We start from the raw sequence: 25,682 nt of genomic DNA on the forward strand, positions 1-25,682 counted from the left end.
GAGTGAGGACACAACTTCATCCCCTGAAATGATGGAAAAGGGCTCGGGGAGGGCTGAGCTGAGCCCGGAATGTGAACGCAAACCCCGTCCCTCCCACGGCAGGTCACAGCCATTTCACCACCCCCGGGCTCCAGCACCTCTGGAGGAGGAAACCCAAAATTGGAGCAGCAGAGAGACCCAGAGCTGCAGGGCACCGAAATCCCCCCGGAGCATCCTCCGAGGGCAGCGCCCGCCTCCGGACCAGTGGGATCACAACATCCCGGTCCTGGCACTGGGAAGGAACAAGGGAATTCCATGGAATGGCTCCTGGGGGGATCTGGGGGGATCTGGGGGCTCTCACAGCAGCACTCGGACCAGAACTCAGCGAGGGGACGTCCCTCAGGTCCCGCGGGGCTGATCCTGCGCCTGGAAGTGGCTCCGGGTCTTTGCTGGGTCAGTGACACGCAGCTGGGTGGGCAACCATTGGTCCTGGCACACAGGGACCACCAGCACCAACCCAGGGCTGGAATTCTGGCAACACGCCTGGAAGGCTGCTGGCTGTGATGGACACCAGGTTGTTTTTATCACACTGCAACTCAAAACCACAGAAAACGAGGAATTTTGGGGAAAAAAATTCCCAATAATCAGCCCTCAGTTTCCCGTTGCAGCCTCCAGGTGAGGTCCCGAGGGCTCCCAGGGCTGCTGGAAGGGTCCCTGTGCCGGGACCCCGGCAGCGTCCCGAGGTTCCCGTGAAAGGGGAAATTCCCAGCCGGGCAGCGCCGGCGGCCGGGCGGGAGCTGCTGCAGACAAAGGGGGACAGTGCTCCTGGAAATCCGGGCAGGAGCGGCCCTGGCACGGCCCTGGCACGGCCCCGGCATAGCCGAGCCCTTGGCAGGTCACCCAGAGCCGTCCTGTCTGGGGCACGTCTCTTCCTCCCGGGATTTGGGGGGATTATCCAGGGGGTGGGCGCCAGGGTCAGCCTTGGACTCGTTCCTGTAAAACCTGAGGGAGAGAGAAAAAGGAGCTCCCTGCCTTCCAAGCCCTTCGCGTGGAAGTTTCCCGTGAGACAGGCACAGGGATGAAACAGCAGCGAGGGGACAACGCGCACTCAGACACCCCAAACTGTCCACGAGCCCCAAGGCGCATTTTGGGCTTTAAATCGGCCAGAAAAGGACAAAAAAGCAGCTTTTCAGGCAGCCCGAGGTGGAGCGCGTATCCCCGGCAGGACACTGGAGGTTTAGGGCGGTTTTGGGATGGACAAGGGCGGTGCCAGCGCCCGTTCCTGTTCCTGTTTCGCTCCCTCTTCCCTCCCTCGGCCAATGGTGCTGAGGAAAAATCCTGCGGATCGCATCGCCCGTCTCCAGCAGGATCCGGTTACTCGGATGAAGATGCAAACCCCTCTCCGCCGTACAGGCAGGATTTTTACAGGGAATTTTCTGGAGAAGGCAGAAGGGCTCACCCTGGGCAGGTAATTCCCTTTATCCTAAAGACATCTTGGATTGAAATGACCCCAACAGCGGTTTTGGAGCGGACACTCAGCCGGTTCAGAGCCCTGTCCTAAAGCCGCCTTCCAGCCGGCTGTACCCACAGCAGGAAACTGAGAACAGCAATGGATTCACTCCCTAATCCCGCTCCGTGCTCCAGCAGCAGGAGCAGCCCCGGCCCCCACCCCAGGCCCAGCCCAGCTGTGGGGATCCAAACACCCACAGCGGAGTCAAACCCCAGGATGGGTTGGGTGGGAGGGACCTCAAAGCCCACCCAGTGCCACCCCTGCCATGGGCAGGGACACCTCCCACTGTCCCAGGCTGCTCCCAGCCCCAATGTCCAGCCTGGCCTTGGGCACTGCCAGGGATCCAGGGGCAGCCCCAGCTGCTCTGGCAATTCCAGCCCAGCCCCTCCCCACCCTCCCAGCCAGCAATTCCCAATTCCCAATCTCCCATCCATCGCTGCCCTCTGGCACTGGGAAGCCATTCCCTGGCTCCTGTCCCTCCAGGCCTTGTCCCCAGTCCCTCTCCAGCTCTCCTGGAGCCCCTTTAGGCCCTGCCAGGGGCTCGGAGCTCTCCCTGTGTCCTTCCCTTCTCCAGGGGAACATTCCCAGCTCTCCCAGCCTCGCTCCAGAGCAGAGGGGCTCCAGCCCTGGAGCAGCTCCGGGGCCTCCTCTGGGCTCTCTCCAGCAGCTCCAGGTCCTGGTGCTGTTGGCCCCGGGGCTGGAGCAGCTCTGCAGGTGGGGAATCACCTGAGTGGGGCCGAGGGGCAGAATCCCCCATTTCCTGCTGCCCACACTGGGGCTCAGCCCAGGCACGGCGGGGTCTGGCCAGCTCCTCACCCACCAGCATTCCCAAAACTGGGATCCCAAAGCAGATCCAGTCTCCTCTCCCTTACTCCAGCTCTGCCCAGCCCGGCCTTGGCAGCTGCTGCGACCACAAAGCTTTGGGGGCTGTCAATAGAAGACTTCTAAAATGGACATTTATGATTTACCACTTTCTGTGCATCCCTCAGGAGAACGATCCTCAGGATGAGGAGGAAAAGTGACCATTGCTGGCCGTGCTGGAGGTGAGGAGGTCATCATCCAAGGGACAAGCCTTGCTGAATGCAAAGATCCAAGAGCTCCTTCCCTCTCCGTCCTGCCCCGTGCAGGAGCAGCACCAAGGAGTCCACAAGAGGATGTTCAGCAGGACGCCCCAGCCCTGAAGCCCCCCCCTGCCCATCCAAGGAGGAATTCCCAGTTGGGAATGTGGCTTTCATGGCGTGTCCTGGACATAGCTCCACCCCTGGCCTTTTCCCTCCTCGGGAATTAAGGACTGCGGGCATTACGGGATGCCTGGGAAGAGGTGCCACTTCCGAGGCAAAGCCTCTCCCTGGGCAAAGCAGCAGGAATGGCTGGAATGTGATCCAGACTGGATTCTGGTTTCAGTTTAATCAAAAAGACAAACCCCCCCCCCCCGCAGCCTGCGGAGCCCGCCGGGGTTGGAGGGAAGGGCAGGGCAGCAGCAGGACTGAACCTGCCAGAGCAGCTGGAGGGGGGAGCAGTGGGACCGAGGCCTCCCCAGCCCAAGCTGCCTCACCAGAGCTCCCCCTCCAGCGCGATCCCAGCGGGAACAGGCTCCGGAGCCCGCGGGAAGCCCACAGCAGCCGTGCTGCGGGGCTGCTCCGCTGCAGCCGCCTCCCTGAGCTCCGAACCCTGCCAGGGCCTGTCCACAGCAGCACATTCCGGGTGAGTGAAGGGTCTGCGCTCCCCCCGTGCCTTCGGGGTCTGCCCCAAGCTCGGGTTTTGTGTTTGCTCCTCCGGAGTTCACGTTCAGCCCCAAAACAGCCCCGGATGGCAGTGACAATTCCCAGCTCTTCCCGCACACAAAGGCAAAGGAGACTTCACAAACTCCACAGGCTTTGTACAAAAACCGCTTTTTTTTGCTTTTATTTCACAAAATTGGGTGGCTGCTGCAGGAATCAAACCGGCCCTATACAGAGATCAGGTGAAAAAGTGGGCACAGGGATTATTTATACAGAAACAAAACAGTGTCCAGGATCCAGGTCCTCGGCAGGATCAGCACTAGGACAGTAAAAAATAGTCTCCACCTGGATCCTGGGAATCGCTCACGCTAGAAACAACCTGAGGTTACTCTAAACTGGACTAAGGGCTGCACCAGAAATCCCATGCTCACCCCAAAGACCCTGGAGGGGAAGGAAGCCTTGGGAAGGGGAATGGGAAGGCCCCGGCCGCTCTCTGCGCGGCACCGGGGAGTCGTGCTGGAAGACCTGGCAAATCCTTAATTTTTAAATGGTGGAAGTGGTTCCAGAGTTTGTGGGAGTCTCTCTCCAGCCCAACCTCAACTCCCACCCAGCCAAAAGCCACCCTTGAAATCAAGGAGCAGCCTCCAGACCCTCAGCAGGGAAACCCCAAACGCTCCCGGGCTGGGATGAGGGCAGAGAACCTGAACCATGGGCAGAAAAGGACTTTTTGCAGGACTTTTCCCCAAGTTTTGGCAGCCTGGAGGTGTGCAGCAGCAGCTCTGGGGTGCTCCCAGATCCACCTGCTGAAGCTGTTCCCTTCCCCACCCCTCCAGCCGCAGTGGGGGGTGACGGGAGCTGTCCCAGCCGCATTCGCTGCCGCCCCGGCCGTCCAGAGGTAGTTCTGGCATTCCCATCCCAGCCATCCCAACCCAATCCCAAATTCTAGCACTTCTCAGCTATCTACTTTATTATTATTTTTTTGCTTTCTTCATTTTAAAAAGTACAAAGTATATGCTCCAAAAAGAGGGACTAAAAACGGGGGTTATTCCTCAGTTGGCTACTGCACCGAACTACTCAGGGAAGGTCCAACTACCACCTCCAAAGGCAAAGGAAAGGTAAAAACTGGAGCAAGAAAACTCCTACCATTGAGTGGTTTTATTCCGATCGATTCACTCCCGGTTCATTCCCATGGATCAATATTTCCTGTAATAAGTTAGAGGCAGCTCTGGCCGCAGCCACCAGGAATCCCTGCGGACACGGCTGCCGGCCCCGCACCTCCGTGCCCCAGCACACCCTGGTTTTCCTGCTCTGCTCCAAGCTCTGGTTTGGCATCTCCTCTCGGTGCTTTGCTCTGCCCAGGGACCTCAGAACACTGAGTCACCCTGGGGTGGGCACGTCCTAAAGCTCAGCTCCTGCCCGAAAACCTGGATTATTTCACCCTTCCCGGGAGAAGCCCAAGCTCAAAGCACCAAGAGGAAGGAAACCAGCGTGGAGCTCTGCAAGGCAAGCAGGCCAAGGGGTAAAGGACTTCCCACCAGCAACATGGAGGCGCTCCTGGCATCCCTATCTCCAGCTTTCCCAAGGGAATGCCAAGCTCTGCCGGGCTCCGGTGGGGAGCGGGGGAACACCGCCGCGCGAACGTGTGCAGATCACACACACACGACTGGGAGAGGAGGGGGAAACCTCCCCAGGGAACAGAAGGGAACTGAGGAATTCTCTTTTGGTCACCACTATGTTGCTGTGGAAGTTCCTTCCTCCTTCCTTGGCTGCTTAGGGAGCGGCTGAGGCCGGCGGGGCTCCGGCCGGTGGCGGGGTCACTCCTTCCGCGGGCGGCGGCGGCTGCGCTGGGCCGGGATCTGCAGGGAGACAAGGGGGACAGTGAGGGACACTGGGAGGACAGGGAGGGACACTGGGGGGGCTGGACACAGAGAAGGGACACAACGCCTGTGCCCAGGTGTCTCCAGGCCACGGGACAGTCTGTCTGATGGGAATTCCTGCAGCCAGGACCGTCCCTAGGAATGGCACCATGGTGGCTCCCAAAGCTCTGCTGCACCTTTATGGTGCTTTTCCACCACCCAGCGCCGCATGGACTTCATGAAAGAGGGAAAAATTCCCATATTTTTATGGACAAGGCGCCGGGGATGCGGCTCAGCAGCTGGCAAATCCATGCCAAGCAACTTGCAGAGCTGGAATTGGCATCTCTCACCTCCCAGCTCTGCGCCCAAGCCCAAATTACAGCTCTTTTCTGTTTAAAATAGATGGAACAATGGGTTTGATATAAACAGCGGCTGCCCCTCCCTCTGAAGGGTGGATGTAGGTTAAAGCAGAGGAATCCACAGATGCAGCGAGCAGGAGGGAAGAGAGGAGGGATACAAAGGACCAGCCTCGTGCCCAGAGAGGAGATACTAATGGAACATGACTGACTTGTTTAGTAGGGGAGGAAAAAAGGAGAAATTAAGAGAAGGGAAGAGAGCAAACAGGAATACAACCTGACACGAGATATTCCCAGTGGTAAAGGCTCAGGGAAAAGGACAGAGAAGTAAAGCTGGGAGAGCAGAGGAACAGGAGCAAAGCCCAAACAGAAATAGCACAGGCAGAGTTTTCCCGCTGGGGCTGGGGATGCCCGTGAGTCAGAGCTCGCAGCAGCTCCTGCCGCTGAAGCCAAAATCAAACGGGCTTTTCCCATCATTTTTTGGGAGAGGTACTACAAGTGATGACAATTCCTGCTCGTCCGGTGACAACCACACCGAGCGTTCTGGGGGTGAGGATTCCTGAGCAGCAGTGGGCCAGGCTGCAATTAATAATGGCAAATTTATTGAGGAATTCCTGACAGAGAATTCCTCACTCATTCCTCCCTGTGCCAGCTTGTCTTCTGCCTTCTGGGCTTGGCCACACTCTCACACTCATTCAAGCAACTCCCACACCATGGCTCCTGATCCAGCTGCTTTTTTGGCTGCCATAAATCAACTTCATTTTAGAGGTGCAGATTTTATACTGGGAATGTTCCTTACATGGTTTATCTTCTCCTTCTTCCTAAACAGGACTTCCTCGCTCCGATTCCAGGGTGCCAAGCTTTCAGTAAGGTATTACTGAACTGGATCCTACTCTTACCTCCACTATTTAGGAATTATAGTTAATTCCTGACCCTCCACTAAGCTGGGAGAAGTTTTTGATCATCACCACTGAACCTCTGTATCACTATAAATAAACCAGGGGATGTTATAAATAAAATAAAGGACAGTGGAATGTGTTGGGATGCCCAGAGGGCTGAGGAGCCCTTAGAGCTTCCAGCACATCCCCGGCACCACTCTCGGGCTGGCAGTGTGCACAGATCCCGTTATTCCTGCAGGAAATAGGGAGTTCCCACTAGAATGCCTTTCCCAGTGACAGAGGAGCCCCCCAGGAGCATCCCCAGGAGGTGCACTCACACATGCCGTTGGGAGCTGCCAGCGGGACGCGGGGGCCGATGAGGTTCCCCGACATCGGGGCCATCCCGGGCGGGGCGGCCCCGCCACCGGGGTGGATGCTGGCGGACACGCTCGGCATCATCCGGCCCGGCAGGGGCTGTCCTGGGATCATGGAGCCAGGCCCCGGCATCTGACCTGCAGAGGAGGGAGAGACACGAGCGTGAGGCCCTCGAAGTGCTGGGGAGGGAAAACCAGTGGGGTTGTGCTCCCAGCAGTGAGCAGAGCCCTCTGTGAGAGGCGGCTCCGCGTGCGCTCCACACTCCCAGGAAACGCCTCTTCATCCCCCAACACACCTCCAGGAAGGGTCAGGGGGCACTTGGAACCTCTTGGGAACACTGGAACAAGGGGCAAGTGGGAGGGAACACAGTCAAACCCAAGGGGAACCCCCACCAGAAAGGGCATCCCACGGAATCCAAGTGCTGGGAACCAGACGGAGTAACAAGGCATCAGAGGAAGAGCCCCTGATGGAGAGGAGCAGCCATGAAGCCTCATGGATAAGCTTCCTGGGAGAACTGAAATCACACAGTTAAAGCTGGGCTGCACAGGAATTCCTGCTATGATTCCAGGTGTTGCTGTGAGGAGGATTCCAAGGCTCTTCCTCACAAACCAGCTCTGTGGGAGACCTCCCGGTTCCAGCTACACCACCTGGCCCTGGACACCTCCAGCTTGGGGCTGATACTTTAAAACCTCATTTGAGGGATGGTTTGGCATAATCCAATTCCATTTCCTTTAACACATGTCCATGGAGGGACAGTATTTAATGAGACAGGGATGGAAACGGCTCCTTCCCTTCAGACAAGGGGGGAAATGAACGTGATGAACCCTCTGACACAACAAAGGCTCTGAACGCACATGAACAGCACCAGAGTCACACGGGGCTAAAGCTCTGCATTTGGGATCGAGCCAACACCTGGGCACAAACACCATTAACTCCTAGAGGAGAATCTCCAGGGACACCTCAGAGCCCCTTCCAGTGCTAAAGGGGCTCCAGGAGAGCTGCAGAGGGACTGGGGACAAGGCATGGAAGGACAGGACACAGGGAATGGCTTCCCACTGCCAGGGGGATGGGATATTGGGAAACATCATCCAGTTCCAACCTCCCAAAGACTCAGAGACTTTGTAGCAGAAGAAGATATTCACAGCTACGAGGGGTGTTATTCACTGGCAAAATTAAGGCTGATCAGGGAATAAAAACATAAAAACTGGAATAACACAGCTGTGTTTGAAAGGCCCAGGAAAGCTGGGAACTGAGAAATTCCCAGCCTGGGAGCTGCCACCTGAAAGGAGCCTCAATAATTTGGGCATCCCTGAACACCACAGGCCTACGGGATTCTCTCTCACTAACGAAGTGATTAATATTAAAATCCCTTTTCTGAAACATCGGAAGCTGAATCAGACTTTACTACACACTGAGTGGCTTCACGTGAAATTCCAGCACTGGGCAAGAATTCCTTCAGGGAAAGGCTGTCAAACCCACAGGGACATGCAGCTTCAAGGATGTTTTGATATGCAAATCAACCCCAGTTGTGCTAAAATCACCGCTGAACAGAAATTAAATCTACTTTCTAAAATGTCATTTCTTCATAAATGCAAAGTGTGCCCCTGGATCCCTGGCAGTGCCCAAGGCCAGGCTGGACATTGGGGCTGGAGCAGCCTGGGACAGTGGGAGGTGTCCCTGCCCACGGCAGGGGTGGCACTGGATGATCCTTAGGGTCCCTTCCGATCCAAACCATGGGATTCTACAACTCCCAACCTCCCAGCAATGCTCACTGGGAAGCTCCCTCCTTCCTGGACCATGGAGTCTCCCGAGCTGTTTTCCCTGTTAAACCTTGGAGGTTTAAAACCAAGCGGCACTGCTGGTTTGCTGGAGTTGTCCGTAAGCTGAGAAGCTCCTCTGTGTGGGGGTTTGGCTGCCCGTTTTTTCCCTTCCTGACACGGGATGCAACAATTTTACCTCAAAATGAGCTTAGGGAGCTGGCAGAGGAACAATCCCATCCCATCATCCCAGCTCCAAAACACCCAAGCTGAGAGTACCCAAGCACTGAACCCATCCAGAGTGGGATTAACCAAGGGAAATCACTGCTGCCACCATGGCAGAACCAAAGCCCTGCTCCTACACAGATGTTTTTTTCCAAGAGAAAGCGCTCCAAGACAGCGGCTCAAGCAGAAAATGTGGAAGTGTGACCTACATAGGGGGGAGAGCCGAGGAACAGCAGCTGTGGGAAAAGGTCCAGTCCAAAGGTTCAACACATCGAGATTTACCAGAATGAAAACCCCTCACAGGGAGGGGCTGGGCACCTTCTCCAGCACCCTCCCCTGTTACCAACGCAGCCTCACACTCCAGGGAATTGGGAGGAACGCCTTTAGAGGCTCTCCAAGGTATTTATCTCCATTAAAAAGCCTCTGCCTCTATTAAATCAGCACTTGAGGAGCACTGGGCTGATAAGCAGCCAGAGGGGTTTTGTTTTGATGCACGAGGCTTGGAGCTGATCCAAATGCTCCAGCACCTCTCCCTGTCCAGCCTTTGCAGGGAAAACCTGTGGACACAGCCAGTGCTCCGTGCAGGAGGGGCCTTTGGAGGTTTGGGGATTCCGGAGGGCACGGAGCAGCTCTGTGGGGATGAGCCTGGCTGACAGCCTGCTCTCCTGCTGCTGAGGAGTTGTTTCCCAGCCCTGACATGGAAGAGGCAGAGAACACCTCCAGGGAATGCCGGCTGGCATTCCAAGGTGTGCTCCTTCCCACTGGGAACGGGTTTCACAGGCTCTGGGAATCCTGGAATGGTTTGGGTTGGAAGGGACCCTAAAGCTCAGCTCATTCAACCCCTGCCATGGGCAGGGATATTCCAACAGCAGATCCATCCTTCCCTCCACCCTCCCTCCCGCTGCCCCCCCAGCCAAGCACTGTGAATAATTAACCACAGTAACTCGTTTGGCCTCGTGTCTCCGGGAAGAAGAGGCAGAATTTCCACTTCACTGGCATCCAGCATTTCTGGCCCTCCCTCTGAGTGCCGCGCTCGGGCACCTCCAGGGCCGGAGCCGTGCCTGGGCCCCGCGCCGGGATCACCATTCCGTGCCTCCCGGGAAGCACGTAGGAGACACTGGGAATACCTCGTGGGGATGCTGCTGCTGTCACCCTCCCAGAGGAAAGGATCCTGCACCAAACATCCCCGGGAGCGCTCAGCCCCAGGAGCCGCTGCCTCTTGCCTGGGGCAGGTTTTTAAACAGCCAAACTGCAGAGAGCCCAACGTGGTGCCAGTGTTCCTGTGCCACCGACCTCCCTCACACCTTCAACCCCAAATTACCCCAGGTTACAATGCTGTGGATCAGCTCCAACCCCATGCACCACCCCATGACTTGGATTTCCTTTCATCCCACTGCTCCCTGCACCTCCCCAGCAAACTCTGTACATCTGATGGAGAAACAGGAAGCACTGACAGCTGTTAGGGAGTATTTACCTAAAGCAAGTGAACTCAAAATCCTTATCTGTACCCCAAAAAAACCCCCTGGAATAGTCACCAGCCCAATAAGGAAGCAAATAGCATCCAGGAACTTAATTTAAACCTATAAATAATGAAATGCTCAGCAGCTGAAAAACCACAAGCTCAAAATTCCTGACAAAGTATTTTTTTTGAGTATTTCAACCATTGACAGAAAATGGAGCAAAATATATCAGGGAAAGGTTATTAAGTTGCTCATCCAGCTGTGGTGGGAAGTGTATCCTGCCCTCCTCATTCCATTTCTGCCTTAGGTCAGAGATGATTTACCAGGTGAAAATTCCACCCGAAGGAAGAGTTAATAATGACAGCTACTAATTCCCAGCTATCTCTCTTCCTCCAAGAATTTCCAGAAGTTTCCCGTAGTCCACACCACGAGTATCACCAGAACCAGGAGTTCTCATCCCACTGATCACCAGCCCAGAGCTCAAACAGAAATCAATGAAGTGCCATGGGAAGAAACTGGGAATTTTATTTCCCGTTATAATGACAAGGTGCAGCTTTTCACAGTGAAACTGGAATCCAATTTTTTCCTATTCTAAAAGTTTTCATTCCAGGGCAAAGGGGAGAACAAAATAAGCTCAGGGAAGATGAATCTACGGTCCAGCAGAGCCAGACATGGTCCTGCCAAGGAGAAATGGGTGACCCTCAGCTGGAGATGTTCTCCAGATGGCTCCAGCCCAACCCTCCACTGGAGATGTTCTCCACCACCATGTCCAGACTGACATCTGAGCTAAAAACCACATTTCTGGGAAAAGCCTCACTTTTAGTTAAGAGATTGACTTAACTGTTTCTGCCCCCGAGTCCAGACGAGCCGTGAGCAGGAATTTATCTTCCTCTCTTCCCTCCCCAAATGCCATCTCAGATCCTTTCCTCCCTTTGCTTCCCACCACCCCTTCAGCTCTCGTCAGTCACTCCAAGGAACCGACCTTGGTTCTGTTCACGGTCTGCTGAGCCCACGGCTGCACTTCCAGCTGCTATTGAGGTCAGAACCTGTCTGAAACCACCAGAGAGCACCGAGGTAAGTGCTGGAGTGACACCCAGCCAGCTGAGCAGGAACTGAGCAGGTACTGCCAGCCCAGCTGCCCCATGGTGCTCCTGGATCACTCTCAGGGGTTTGGGAGTTTCTTCTCCCCATCTCAGGCAGTGTCCAAGGCCAGGCTGGACATTGGGGCTTGGAGCAGCCTGGGACAGTGGAAGGTGTCCCTGTCCATGGCAGGAGGTGGCACTGGGTGATTTTCGAGGTCCAACCCAAACCATTCCAGGACTCCATAATCTCCTCACTCACCAAAATTTGGGATCTCCCCCTAGGCTGCAGGAGACTCAGGGGCAGACCCAGTGAGGGAACTCACAGGTGTAGGGTGAGCAAGGTGAAGTTCACCAGTTTGCCATTTTCTCTCCATGCCCTCAAGTCAGAATAACTCTGCTGTGCAGCCAAGGAGCTTTGGCACCCGTGGCCTTCCCAGGCACTCCTAACAAACTGCCACTGAAGAACTCAAGGAAACGAGCCCCTTCTGCTTTCTAGGCAACATCAGCTGGGCTGTGGCTGGAGACAGAGCGGTTTGCTCCAAACTCTGAGCAGGCCTCCAACTCTTCCCTTCACAGAAGCATCAAACCAGAGAACTGTCAGAGGAGGTGAGGGCACATCCCGGTGCTGGGGGCGTGTGGAATGGGACAGCTCTGGATGCTGCTGTGGGAGCCAGGAGTGCTGAGCCTCAGCCAGGGCTCTGCTGCCCTCAGCCAGGGGAGGTGCTGCTGGAAAAGTCAATCTATCGACCAGCTTTAATCAAACCTGAAAGAGAGATGTTCTGACTAATTAACAGAGCCACATTCCCTGTTCCTGCTCTGGGAGGGACCCCTGGGAATGCAGAGCCCGGGTGGCTGCGAGGGGCTGGAGTAACACGGGGCTGTGTGAGCCAAGGATGGGAGCACATCAGAAAGCAGGAGTTATCAGCTCCCCAGAGAATAAACACAACAATGCTTTAATCTTGTCCCAGTCCCCACAGCAGCATGGAAGGAGAGCTGTGTATGGATGTGCCAGGATTGCCTCCTTTACTCTGTTCCCCATTTGCCAGTTTTCCCTTTCCAGGTTATTCCTTCACAGCCACGTGAGCAGCCCTGAGCTGTCCACACCCCACAACAGACACACTGAGCCAGCATGTTAAATCTGAGTCTAAAGCTAGACCATGTTTTATCACACTCACAATCCAATTCCAGCAAAAACTAAACCAGCTCCCAGGGATTTTTGTCCACAGCGAACCCAGGAACTCCCTGAGCCTTAAAAACTGAGTGAGCCTGAGCCTCACCAGACAAGTCTTCCCTTCCTGCCCAGTCACCAGTCCTCTGCCCCTGCTGAGGGAATCCACTTTGATCACTCTGCAGATCCAGTTGGATTAGTGCCCATTTTCCTGGTCACCTGCAAATCCTGCTGTTTCCTGTGCCCTTCTGCTCCTTCCCAAATCAAATGCTTTTTGTCTCAAGAGGAAAACTCAAGTTCCTGCAGCTTCCTGTTGCCACGTTCTATCTGGATTATGACACTCAAACTTTCCAGCCTCTTCAGCAGCTGCCTATGAAAAATCTCCCAAAATACTTTTGGCTAATAACTGATCAGGTCTTCTTCTGGAGCAGGTTTTGGTCAAGCTCCTCGGCTGTGTCCAGTCCCACAACTAGATTCCCATGTGCCAGACACCATTATTCAATTTTAAATTACCATTTCAACAACCTTTAGCAAGTAAAAGCTGCCAATTCACATCAGCACCTGATCATCCCACCCTCTGGAATCAGGAGTATCTCCCCCCTTGGAGATACCCAACCCTCAGCAGGACAAGTCCCCTACCAGCAGGACAGGCTGCACTGGACATTTCCAGGTGACCCCTCTGACCAACACGGTCCTGTGACCCTCCCCTGGCATCAAACACATCCAGGCAGGACACAGCAACCTCTCACAGTCAGGTCTCCTGCCAAAGGAAGTTCCTTAAGGAGCTTCTGCTGCTTGTCCCAGTCTCTTAACTTCCGTGCCATGAACTGGAGAATTTGAGGAATGATTGTTTTTGAAGGAGCATCTGCTCAGATCACCAAAACAAGTCTAGAGAAATACAAATAACCTAAAAACATCTGGAAGTGCTTGGGGCAGCTTCACATTTCACTTGACTTTAGAGCCTGACTGTCCCAGGCAGGGGACTCCCAGCCCTGCTGGACAATCTGCTCTGGGGCTGATGAACCTCCCAGGGAAAAAAAAAGGTGTTTTCCTGTGGCTGGAAGGAATTTCTCATGTTTGTGCCCACTGCCTCCCACCCTGGTGCTGCTGGGGGGAGCCTGGCCCTCCCTCATTCCCAACTTTTGGGGTTCACACCCTCCATAAGACACCACCTCCTCAAGCTCCATCCACACATCCAGAATGGGGTAAAAGCTCCAAAATGAACCTGCAGAACAAGCAAAGCTCATCCTTCCAGCCAGCCGTGTCTGACAGTGGCACCATTACAAACCAGTAACCCAGACCAGCCATCACCCCTCGGGCAGCCTCCCCTGGCAGCTCCTCTCCCTCTGGGCTCACTCCTACAGGGATTCACGGCAGGAATTCCCTGCTCCCGGCTCTTACCTGGCTGAGGTGGGTGAGGAGGTGGCATCTGGTGGTGCATCATGGGGTAGGGCGGGGGCTGCTGGTGGGGCAGCAGCCCTGGGTGTGCTGGTGCCCCCAGGGGGTTCATGCCAGGCCCGCTGGGGTGCTGGTGGGGCTGCTGGGGGTTCTGGCTGTGCTGCTGCTCCATTTGCTGGCGAGCCCTTAGCTCGGCGTACTTGAGCTGCTCCATGTGGAAGTTCTGCCTCTCGGTCAGCAGCTGCTGCCTCTGCTGCTCCAGCTGTGCCAGAAGGGGACAGAAGGCACAGGCAAGTTAGGAAGGATGCATTTCAAACGTGTTCCTACCAACCAGACGGGGGCTGGGCTGGAAGGAGCCTCTCATTCCAACCCCACCAAACCCAAATCGAACACCTGTCCTGTGGATGTTTGCAGCAGGTTCTGGGAAAGGCTCCAGAGCTTCTTCCAGCTGGAACACAGGGACTCACCTTGTTCTGTCCCAAAACCTCTCAGCAACACAGCTCGTTACTCACAGAGCTCTGCACTGAGAACTCAGCCCTAATGCAGCTCTGGAAGAAACCGGGGCTTTCTCTCTCCATGTTCTGCATGCTGGAATGAGGGAGAACAGGAAACTCAAGGAGTTTTCTAGGCAAGCCCAAAGCAGAACGTGTGTGCAGCTGCAGGAGCTTGGGGATCACAGGCAGGAGCCTTCTCCATCCTCTGAGTGCAGGAATTGGATGCCACAGCAGTCAGACACCAGTCGTTTGCACTATTAAGAGCTTTATGTAAAAAACCTAGGCCAATTAACATCAAATAGGCTACTTTGATTAATTATGAAATCGTGTAGAGAGTGAGACCTGAGCAACCTGGCCTAGGGAAGGTGCCCCTGCCCTGGGTGGAACTGGATGATCCTGAAGAACCTTCCAACCCAAACCAGTCTGGAATTCCATGAAAAGACAAAAAAGCTACAGGAAGCATTTCCTACAATCGGGCATTTGTTTGATGGATCAGTGTCCTGGCGAAGGAAGTGGAATTTGACTTATTTAAGGAATATTGACACATTCCCACATTATAACTCTTGGACAACCAGACCCGGGGTCGCGTGACTCACTTACAAATATTCAATGAGTGTTTTAAGGTAGAGACTGTAATTCAGCTGAAAAGCAGGTTGCCAAGGAGACTCTCACCTAGCACGAGTTCTCCAAAAATCCCAAAGCTCCCTCAGTACTCGGTGTTGGCAGCCTGGCTGCTGACAAGGCAGGGATGGGGAGCGGGAAGGGAGCTCCACAGAGCCGCCATTCAGCAGCCCCAGAAGGGCCGAGCTCATGAATTAAACATGCTCCTGGCCGGGGCGGAGCGGCTGCTGCAGGCCCACAATGGCATTATTCATGCTGCCCTGGCTCCTTTCTCCTTGGACACGCTGATACGCTGAGGGAAGCACCCGATCAATCCACCCCACCGGGGAAATGGGGCGTGTGGGGAAACATTCCCGAGGTGGCAGACAGCTGGGAGAGGAACTCCTGCAAATGACCCCAAACAAAGGCTCAGGCAACACTTTTTTATTCCTTTGAGACCCTTTTGTGGCCAGCATTGCTCTCTTCGGGCACCCCATCCCGCTACAGTTTAAAAGAGTCCTTACAAGGATGCCCAAACAGCAGCCAGTGCCTGAAAATTCACATTTGAGTATGGAAAGCCAGGGGAAACTTCCCCTCTATACAATCCCTATGCTTGGGATGAGGACAGACAGTTGGACAGGGGATAAAAAGGCACAGAAAGACAAGTTATAACATGAGCTGGTGTAAAGCTGAGCCAAGTTTAAGCTTGGGCTCTAGTACAGAGCCCAAACTCCTGGTTCTGTACCAGGCTCTGTCACCACCTCAGACACAACCCCTGGCTGTACACCCGGACTGGCATTAAAACAACTGCAGCAACGCATTTTCCAGTGGGAACTCCATCAGTAACTTACAGCTGCTCCCCAGTCTCAGTCATTCCTGCAGCTGGAATGAGGCAGGAGAGAGGCTGAGAACCTTCACCAAGGCCAGCTCCTGTCACCTGCCCCAGAATCCCAGAGTGCCTGCGTTGGGAGGGTCTGGAGCCCATCCAGTCCAGCCCCTGCCTGGGCAGGGGCACCTGGAGCAGGTGACACAGGAACGTGTCCAGGGGGGTTTGGGATCCCTCTGGAGAGGGAGACTCCAGGCCCCCCTGGGCAGCTGTTCCAGGGCTCTGCCCCTCCTCCATGGAAAGAGGCTCTTCCTCCTGCTGAGCTGGAACTTGCTGTGTTTTGGTTTGTGGCCACTGCTCCTTGTCCTGTCACTGAGCAGAGTCTGGGACCATCCTCTGGCAGCCCTGGGGGAGATTTGTGTGGATTGATGGGATCCCCTCTGAGCTTCCCTTGTGCAGACTGACCAGGCCCAGCTCCTGCAGTCTCTGCTCATCAGAGATGCTCCAAAGCCCTGAACATCTCTCTGGCCCTTGCTGGACCCTCTCCCACAGCGTCTCCCTACAGAACCCTGCTCAGGAAATCAGCTGGGATTCAGGGAGGTGGTTCTGGGTGTAACACCTGACAATCCCCCAATATCCAACACCCACTTCTGTACTGTTGTAAAAGCGATGCACCAGGAGGGGCAACTACAAGCATTTAATGTTCCCTAATACAACACATCACTGTGCTACAGCTTTATCTCCAGCACAGAACTTCCTTTCAGCAGGAATTTCCCCATGGAAAGGGTGCTCAGGCCTTGGCAGGGGCTGCCCAGGGAGGTTTGGAGTCCCCATCCCTGGAGGAGTCCCAGGAAGGCCTGGAGGTGGCACTCAGGGCTCTGGGCTGGGGACAAGGTGGGCATTGAGCACAGGCTGGACTCCATGGACTGGGAGGGCTTTTCCAGCCTCAGGGATTCAGGGATTCCTCCCTGAACAGAACCAGCAAAGCTTCAGGTGCCATTAGAAATTCTGGGTCGGCAAAGCTCCACCAACAGGCCCCTGGTTTGCCACACTCAGCACTGGCAGCGCTGACACTGCTCAGCTCAAACACAAATAAATGTGCTTTGCCTGAAATGTAACACCCTCCAGTCTGCAGCACTGACTCCTGTCAACACTCACAATCCCTGCTCCTTCCCTGCAAGGAGAAGCCAGGGCAGCAGGAGCGACAGGCACAGTGTGCAATGGCAACAAGGAGCTTTTTCTGCTTTAATTATTCCACTAAATATCCACAATGACAGGTGAAAAGACCGAATTTAACCACCAGGAAGCCAAGGGGAAAATCTGTATGCACATTTTTAAAAAGGGAAATGTCATATGCCTCAAAAGGGAGGAAAAAACCCCTCCCTGTCACTAATGGAATATATCCCCCAAAGAAAGAATCTGCAGGGAACCTTTCCAAAAGAGTTAGGTCCATTTCCTGAGCTGCCAATCAAATACAGACTGAAACGGTAGAGGATGTGGAGCAATCCAGAAATTCCTGCTGACATCCTGCTCCAAGAGAAGTCCACATCTTGTCAAACTCCATCAGTGTGATTAGGGGGAGCTTTGCACTGGAAAAGAGGTTCTCCATGGACAGGGTGGCCAGGCTCCCCAGGGATGCGGCCACGGCATCAGGCCTGGCACAGTTCAGGGAATGTCTGCATGATGCTCCTGCTCACATGGTTTAGTTTGATGTGCTGTGAGCAGCAGAGTTGGACCCAATGCCCTTCCCAGCCTGGGCTATGATTCCATGGATGCCAAATGGGGATAATTCCATTGCATTCACACAGAAGGGCAAATGCGGAAATCCCTGGAATGATGAATCAACATCTTCAACCCATCTGGAGTAACTATCTACCCACAACAATGAGGCAGCTAAGAAAAAATACATTTAAAAATGGCCATTCTGATAAAAATGAGATTTTGAGTCATCTTTCGAGCAGCCAGAGAGGAAGCACTTCTCCAAAGCCTCTGGCAGTACATGTGACACAACTCCTTGTAATTCCTGAGTAATCCAGGCCCAGGCAGCACGTCTCCATGTCCTGACCTCACTCCTCCCCTGCCCTCCCCTCTCCTGAAGCTGCTGCTGCCTTCCCGGCTCAGGCAAACCCATCATCAGCACCACCACCACAAATGAGGCTGTCACACCTGAGCATTCCCCTTCCACCTCCACACCCCACTTCCAGGGCTTTCCCACGAGCTGCTCAGAATGCCCCCAAAAACCTGAACCATCTCCTTGGAACTGACTCTTCCCCTGGGTCGGGGGAAAGGCAGACAGGGCTGGTTCCCCTCCTAGGGAAGGAAGGGTTCCACCCATTTCACTCCTCCAGGGAAAAGCTGTTCTTAGGTCAGATATAATCCACGTGAAAAGGCCACCTAAAGGCTCAATTCCACGTTCCTGCTTGGAATGAGGATGAGGAAGCAAACCCAGGACACCCCCAGTGTGCTGCTTATGGAATAGACAAAACACTGGATGAAGGAGGAAAGGGCTCAAAAGCCACTGTGGGAGGGAATCATGGATTCCAGCTGAAGGAGAAGGAAATAAAGGAGAGGACAGGAGCTGCTGGTTTTCCACGTTGGCACACACAGATCTTTGCAGTGACAGATGTAATCCCAAATTCCCACTTACTGCCTCTTTCTCCCGGTCCATGATGGTTTCCAGCTCCTCAAAGTGGCGAAGTTTTATCTCCAGCTTCTTCATCTGAGTTTCCACCAAAAGGGCCACCAGGGACTTGATCTTCCTCTCCTCCACAGCCGCCAGGTGCTGGGGATGAAACACAGGGGTTGTTCTGGGAAGCTGGGCACAATAAGGGGCTGGGAGGGAGGGAATCATCCAGCTTCAGCCACCCTGCTCCGCTTCTGGACAGAAAACAGGGAATTAGACTATAAATCTTATGCTGGGAACCAGAGGCCCTTGGAAGATTATGAAGCTTTTAATCAAATAAATAGGTGTGAAGGTTTCCTACAGGAGCTGTGGAGGATGCTCAGAGCAATCCAGCTCTGCCTCGGAGCCTTCCCAGCACTGGGCACAGGGAGCACTTCCAGTGGGAATGCAAATGAGGGAGAAGGGTTGGTTCAGTGGAGTCAGCTGTGGGTCACCCAAAAAGCTCCCAGCAGGACACACACGAGAGGCTGTGACCCAGAATGACCCCCAAGCAGGGAGATGGCACTGCCATGTCTTTGCCATTAAAATAGTTTTTGCTCAAGTAAAGCGCACGTGGATTCTTTATAAGGCTTTAGCTTCATCCCATTTATACACACACATAAATAACACCAGGGGTCTGTGTATATATATATTTGATACATGAGACAGCCAGGGAAGTGTTTCACACCCTCAGAGTGTGACAAGTGTGGTCATGATGCTTTTAGTCGTTTTTATAAAAACCTGCTGCTCAGAACGAGAACGCCCTGAGAAGGCACCCGCCGTGTCCTGCCTGGGGGCTCTGTGCTCACAGGCACACACGTTCCCACCGTGTCCAAGCCTTCCTGACACATCCAAGGCCTGGGGGCAAGGAGGGCTGGGCTGTCAGAAGGGAAAGGTGAGGCCTGAGGGGAAGAAGGAAAAAAGGAAAAGCAGGAGGCTCATCCAGCCCCAGCTGCAAACAGACCCTGACCGAGGGAGCTGGGCCCCAAACTGCCTCAGAACTGGGACAAACACCAAGCTGGAGGAAAGCACCATTAAAAACCTCCTTGTAAAACCCTGATTATAATCAGAATTTCTCAAACCCATGTGATACTGTGCCATTTGACAGCATTCACCTCCCTGACCCACCAGCAGTGAAGGAGGGTTCAGTAAATGTGGGTAAATGCACTCCTGGCTCTAAAGTAAATTTTAAATCAGGTCTGAGAGAACCAGAGTGACTCCAACCTCATCCAACACCACATCCGCCTGAAATTCCATCAGCTGTTCCAAAACTGACCAAAGTGCTGCACACAAAATAATGAAACAATGCTGACAGAACAGGGAATTTCATGTCAAGTAACACTGTTTAGTAAAATAAACTCGTTTGTGTGAAAATTCAGAGTGAGGGAAGCACCTGGTGATACAGAGTCTTCTACCAAACACTTCACTCTGTGTCACACGTGCAATTTTAATAATGAAATGGGATTAACAGCAAATTAAAGCACATGATTAGGTAAAGGACAGGTCTCAAAATACACCTTAGAAAGGAAATTATCCCTGAAGTTTTTCCTAGAGAGACTCAAAGAGGCTGTTCCCCAGCCTGACATTACCTGGAGCTTTCTGTGGACAAGGGACAAATACCTACAGCTGCAGCTGAGGAAAACCAGGAACACAAATTCAGTGGTAATTTGAAATGCCTGATAAACCCATCACTGTACCAGCCTTGAGTCACAAATGAGCAAGTGATCCTAAAGGGCTTTTCCAGCCTAAATGGTTCTATAAAAAATAATCACGGAATGCATGAATGGTTTGGGTGGGAAGAGACCTTAAGGATCATCCAGTGCCACCCCTGCCACTGTCCCAGGCTGCTCCAAGCCCCAATGTCCAGCCTGGCCTTGGGCACTGCCAGGGATCCAGGGGCAGCCACAGCTGCTCTGGGCACCCTGTGCCAGGGCCTGCCCACCCTTACAGCCCATTCCTTCCCACTATCCCATCCAGCCCTGCCCTCTGGCAGAGGGAAGCCATTCCCTGGGTCCTGTCCCTCCATCCCAAGTCCCTCTCCAGCTCTCCTGGAGCCCCACTGCATCACTGGGATCAGCAGTGATCCTTCTAGGAATGATCTCTTCAGTCCCAGCCAACTCCCAGCAGGAATTCAGAGAGGTCTGTCTGGCAGGAGGTCAAACTGGGACCAGAACAGTTGTTTAGGGAAGGGGAAGTGGTGGATGAAGAGCAGAAGTTCTGCAGCTCAGTCCCAGCTGGAGCAGAGCAGGAGCAGCACAGGACAGGATCCAGCAGGGATACTTCTGCACAGAAAGGAAAAAACCAGCTCACACTGGCTTTCCATTGGGAGGAAAATGAGCAGAAGGGAGTTAAATTCTGATGGTGTTTGTTCAGAAACCAGAACCCGTAAAAACACATTTTAACTGTTGCTCTCTACGAAATACAGAGTCTCACCCTGAACATTCATGTTCACCATTTCTCAAAGAGCACAACTCACAATTTCTTGGTGAAGCTACTGATCCCAAAAGAAAAAAACCAAGAAAAAAGGCCCCAAAACAAATGAAACCCCATTTCAATCACTTGTGTTTAACCCCTGTCTTTCCTCAGAATCCAACTGCAATATTCCTCTGATATCAAATCCTAAGGAAAACAGCTTTCTACATGACCAGGCCTAGAGCTCATGATGAAGAGTTTAATTACTCCCTCAGACAAGACACAGACCACCCAAAGCTCTAATACTGTCTGGCTTTTTAAGTGAGTGGGAAGAGAAATCCCTGTTGAACTTGAATTCTACTCTGAAGCGTCAGCCTCCTAATTACAATACATTATTCCCCATAATGGAAAGCTGAAGCTCTTCCAGAACATTGTTACTGCCATAATGGAAAGTGCCATCAGCCAGGTCCCTGCTCCCTCCAGCTCGTTATCTCCAGAGGAAGGGAGCAGCAGCTCATCTTCATTTGGAGCAAGTGGCCTTCCATAAAGCACAGATTAAATCTCACGGCTCCTCATGCAGCACAGGTTTTTCCAGCTGGGCTGAGGAGATCTGTGAGTCTGATGAACTGAGAGTCACCCTCAGGTTCAAAGTGATGCACAAGGGAACCACTTTGGACTCTGCTTCACTTCACCAAAATACTGAACCTCAGCTTTGCCTGCAGTTTGGGATTTTAATGGACAAGGAGTTTTCTGCCTTGTGGGATTTTACAACCTGGTTTGAAAGGTAAGAACAAAAATATCCTCCATCTCCTGGGTTCAAAAGGAGGGACTGCACATGACATCACCCACCATCCTCACTCTGGGGGATGCAGCTGGGGAAAGAGTCTAAAGTTAACGAGTCAAAGATCAGAGTGGAAAAGTCAACAGAAACACAACAGCTCGTTCTATCCGTGGAAATCCATCAGGAATAAACACCACCCATGCTTCGCTCTTGGTTTCTGTAAAGCAGGTGGACGTGGAACATGGCACTGAATCCAAGAGTGATTTAAAAACCCAAATTAGAACTTGAATCCAGAGAAATTTGTAAAGAGAAAACAGACTTGAAAAAGATACTCTAAAAGCAATGAAAGCAGTGTGGTTCCTGCAAGAAGGAAAGGCAAGACAACGTGCAATTAGTAATTACAGGGTAAAGAAAAGCTGATTCAACACAGCTCATTAGAGACCACACACAAACAGGAGTCAAGGGAAGACACCAACGTGCTTTTAACAGAGCTCTTAACAAAACACAGAATCATTAAGGTGTCTGTGGAAGCTGCAGTGCCAGGACAGAACATCCCTCTGTGTCTGCTCCACACAGAGCTCAGGGGTTTGTGTGCAGCCCTGGGGCAGCAGCAGAGGCCATCGAAGGGTTTGTGCCCCAGACCTGCACCCTCAGCACCACAGCCAGACCTCCCAGCAGAGAAAAGCCTTGCCAAGCAATCACACACATTTTGGGCTGCTCCTCAGGGATGTTCATCGAGTCCATAATCACCCAAGGAGCTGCTTAATTACAACTGTTCGTTATCTCACTCAGGGGCCCAGGCAGGAGAAATTAAGGCAGCACCTGTGCTCCCACAAGGTGTCAGGGATCAGAGTGTGAACTCCACAGCTCTGGGACCAAGGAGCACTTCAGGCACAGCTCTGCTGTCCTTGGAAGCCAAGCCCAGGGTGTTGGGGCAGCACCAACCTTGGCCTTGGTGGCAGCAGAGGCCAGGGCAGCAGCTGCAGCTGTGGCCACGTTTCCTTCCGAGATCTCATGTTCCACTTTCTTCTTCCCAGCCTCGGCCTCTTTGTCTTTGCTGCCATCAACGTTCTCCTTGTTCTCCTCTGCCTCCTTTTCCTCTGCAAGACATTCCCAGCCCAGGCCGTTACACGCATTCCCGGGATGGGAGGGCCCCACACTCATTAGGCAGGCACTAATTAACTCCTCCTGACTTCCAGCACTGCTCCCCATCCAAATGCTGACAGGGGAACCCCAGTTTGAGGGGACCTGATCCAACAAATGGGGCAACTTCAAATGCTTTTCATCCCCATCCTCTCAATTCAGCACCTGCCATCAGCTTCCCCATATCATTTCCAAATCAACTCCATCAAATCCAAATGCTCCTTATTCTACCTGGTGCTAAAAACCTGAATCTAAGTTGCAGGAAAAAAGCAATATATCCATTCCCATCCCTGGCAGTGCCCAAGGCCAGGCTGGACATTGGGGCTTGGAGCAGCCTGGGACAGTGGAGGTGTCCCTGCCCATGGCAGGGTGGCACTGGATGACCCTTATAGTCCCTTCCAACCCAAACCATTCCATGATTTTATGGGGCACATGAGAAATGTCAAAAAGAACAAGGTTTTATGTAGGTGTTGTTACTCCTCAGCCTCAGGCTTTGCATCACTTCCCAGGGAAACTGAACAAGGGTAGAAGTGAGCAGAGAATCCCAGAATGGTTTGAGTTGGAAGGGACCTTAAAACCCATCCCATCCCACCCCTGCCACGGGCAGGGACACCTCCCACTGCCCAGGGTGCTCCCAGCCCCGTCCAACCTTGAGCACCTCCAGCAGTTCCACTTCTTTGCATCCAAAATGATCAAATGTTGTGGAATATGAGCAAACCCCCACCCATTTCTACGACCCACAGGCACTTTGGTGCTGCAATTCCTTCCCCCATGCCCAGGGCTGGGAAGCTCAGGGAGGGATTTGGTGCCTGAGCTCTGCAGGGAGGTTACAGTGGAATCTGCTCTGCTGAACACGGAGCAGCCCGAGGTGCCAGAGGAACATTCCCAGCTGGGTTTGGGGCCTGTCCCAGGCACTCTGGGGGAGGTGCTGGAGCAGCTGACAGCTGTTACCTGTCTTGGGCTCCGCAGCCCCTTCGCTCTCCGGCTCCTTCTCTGCACTCCGCTCGTTTTCCCCTTCCGGGACTTTCTCCCCTTCCTCAGTTTCACTCTCGGCTTTGTTCTCCACCTAAAGGGGATGAGATTGGTTGGAGAATGGCAGGGAGAGAAGATATTCACCGTTAACTTCATTCATGGCCTTCAAATTAATTAATTACCATAAATGAAGAGATCACACTTTAAAGGGTGGCTGCTGCTTCAGCCAAATCTGACAAACAAAGCCAAAATGTGAGTAAAAGCAAATGCTAAACTGGACCAAGTCCAGTGACCCAGGCCAAGCTGGGTTACTCTGTGGGTACAAAAACTCCTGAACTGAGATCACAGAATCGTGGAATGGCTGGGAATATGCAGATTTCCAAGTCCTGAGTGAGTCTTCCCCACTTATCTCTTCCCAAATGCCCCTGTATATCAGGGAGGCAGAAGAACGACCTGAAAACAGAGTGGGAAATAACCCCAAGGCTGCATTGATCAGCCCCAGGTTAGTCTGAACTCCTCATGTGGTGAAGGAGGCAACAAGAAATATTTCCTGTTGCTGCAGACTCCAGAAACAACCATTCCCCATTTATTTATCAAGAATGTAGCAGGAATTACACATGAAATTAATTATAGCTTTAAAATTAAATTTACATATAAATATATAATTAAAACATTAGTTTTATGAAAATACATATTAAACAACATTATATTAATATATAAACAAATAAAATAGTAATCATTTAAATATTAGAATAATTTAGCAGTAATTGAAGAGCTATCCTGCAATTCCAGGATCCCAGTTTAATCCCAGTTCAGGTGTGAAACACTCACTGCAGTTTGAGGTACCTGTCTGTGGACGCAGGTTATGAAAAAGCCACAAATGTGTTCTTGTGGTCATTATCAACAGGCTGAAGGATAACAATAATTGGTGTCTAAATATCTGATCTTCCTGGGCAGGGTGGATCGCCCCCAGTATCAGGAGGACACAAACACATCCATGCCCAAGAGCCAGCCCAGAATTCCTGTGAGGAGGATTCTCCTTGAGCAGCTCAGCTGGAGGCACCTGGGGCACAAATGGCTGTGGAGTACTGGGAGTGCTCCAAGCCCTGCGTGCCCTGGAAGCCTTGCTGGAAGGCGTTTGCCAAAGCCACTGTCCCAGGGCAAGGTGACACTTCAGGGCACCCCCAGGCAGGAAAGCCCACGGGCCCAGCTCCTTGTGCAGCTCCAATCCCAATTCCCACAGCATCAGCCAGCTCCCAGCTCCTCCCAGCCCAGCCTTTCCTCCCCAGGACCAGGAACAACTGCTGATGCCTCACTGCTGGGATTTAGGACTCAGTCACCGAGAAGAAGCTCTGTGGAGGCTGGAAACTGTGGACACACAAGCAGCACAACTGTCCCCTGTCTTACAGGCACCCTAAAGCTTGGGAACTCAGGATTTAAGTGCCAGAAGCCTCCTGCCAGCAGACCCAAACTCACCTTCTCTGCCTGCTGCCCCTCTGCCTCCGTTTCCATCTTCTCTTCCTCAGCTCCATCTGAGAAACAAAGAGGGAAGTTTTCAGAATTGCCCCCACAGCCACTCACCACACTCGCTCTCTATTTTGGGCTTAACTAAAATCTGCTGCTCTCTAACAGTGGCTTCAACAAAGTCCCAGCACTGAACTCCCACAGACCAGGCTGCTACAAGCCCTGCCCTGTCCAACCTGGCCTTGGGCACCTCCATCTCCCTCCAGTCCTACCCCAGACCAGACAAGGCCCAACTGGTGTGAAAGCGAGGCCAACATGAGGAAAGAAAAAGAAATAATAAAGATAATGATTAGAGAGTCACTGTTCCAGGGGCTGGATGGATGCACCTCCTGGCAGGAGTGGTGGAAGAGCTGGGAGTGCATCCCTGTGCTCCAGACACAGCCCTTGGCTCATTCCTTTATTGCTTTATGAAACATTGGTTTTAAATGTTGCTATAATGACAGCTGGTTCCAGAGATCAGGGGATAACAGCCAGCCAAGGAAACACCATGGAGGTGCTGGATA

General features: G+C 53.1%; 1 protein-coding gene and 1 long non-coding RNA gene across 2 annotated transcripts in view; one reads left to right on the forward strand and one right to left on the reverse strand.

Annotated features, from left to right (window-relative positions):
* Window positions 1-1,314: 1,314 nt before the first annotated feature.
* Window positions 1,315-6,415, forward strand: LOC116441268. The gene is made up of 3 exons (XR_004239004.1): window positions 1,315-1,447; window positions 2,479-3,193; window positions 6,252-6,415. It is a non-coding gene; the product is annotated as an uncharacterized LOC116441268 (long non-coding RNA).
* SMARCC1 (SWI/SNF related, matrix associated, actin dependent regulator of chromatin subfamily c member 1) overlaps window positions 3,365-25,682 on the reverse strand; it is a 65,596-nt gene continuing 43,278 nt past the window's right edge. Inside the window, exons 22-28 of the mRNA XM_032102267.1 lie at window positions 25,132-25,187; window positions 23,635-23,749; window positions 22,486-22,640; window positions 18,333-18,467; window positions 13,769-14,027; window positions 6,639-6,812; window positions 3,365-5,066 (exon numbers count right to left, since the gene is read on the reverse strand). Of these exons, the coding sequence (XP_031958158.1) occupies window positions 4,981-5,066; window positions 6,639-6,812; window positions 13,769-14,027; window positions 18,333-18,467; window positions 22,486-22,640; window positions 23,635-23,749; window positions 25,132-25,187 (980 nt within the window). The 3' untranslated portion in view covers window positions 3,365-4,980. The remainder of the gene's footprint in view (window positions 5,067-6,638; window positions 6,813-13,768; window positions 14,028-18,332; window positions 18,468-22,485; window positions 22,641-23,634; window positions 23,750-25,131; window positions 25,188-25,682) is intronic.

This window comes from Corvus moneduloides, chromosome 1, assembly GCF_009650955.1.
Source record: "Corvus moneduloides isolate bCorMon1 chromosome 1, bCorMon1.pri, whole genome shotgun sequence".
In the NCBI taxonomy this organism is placed as follows: Eukaryota; Metazoa; Chordata; class Aves; order Passeriformes; family Corvidae; genus Corvus; species Corvus moneduloides.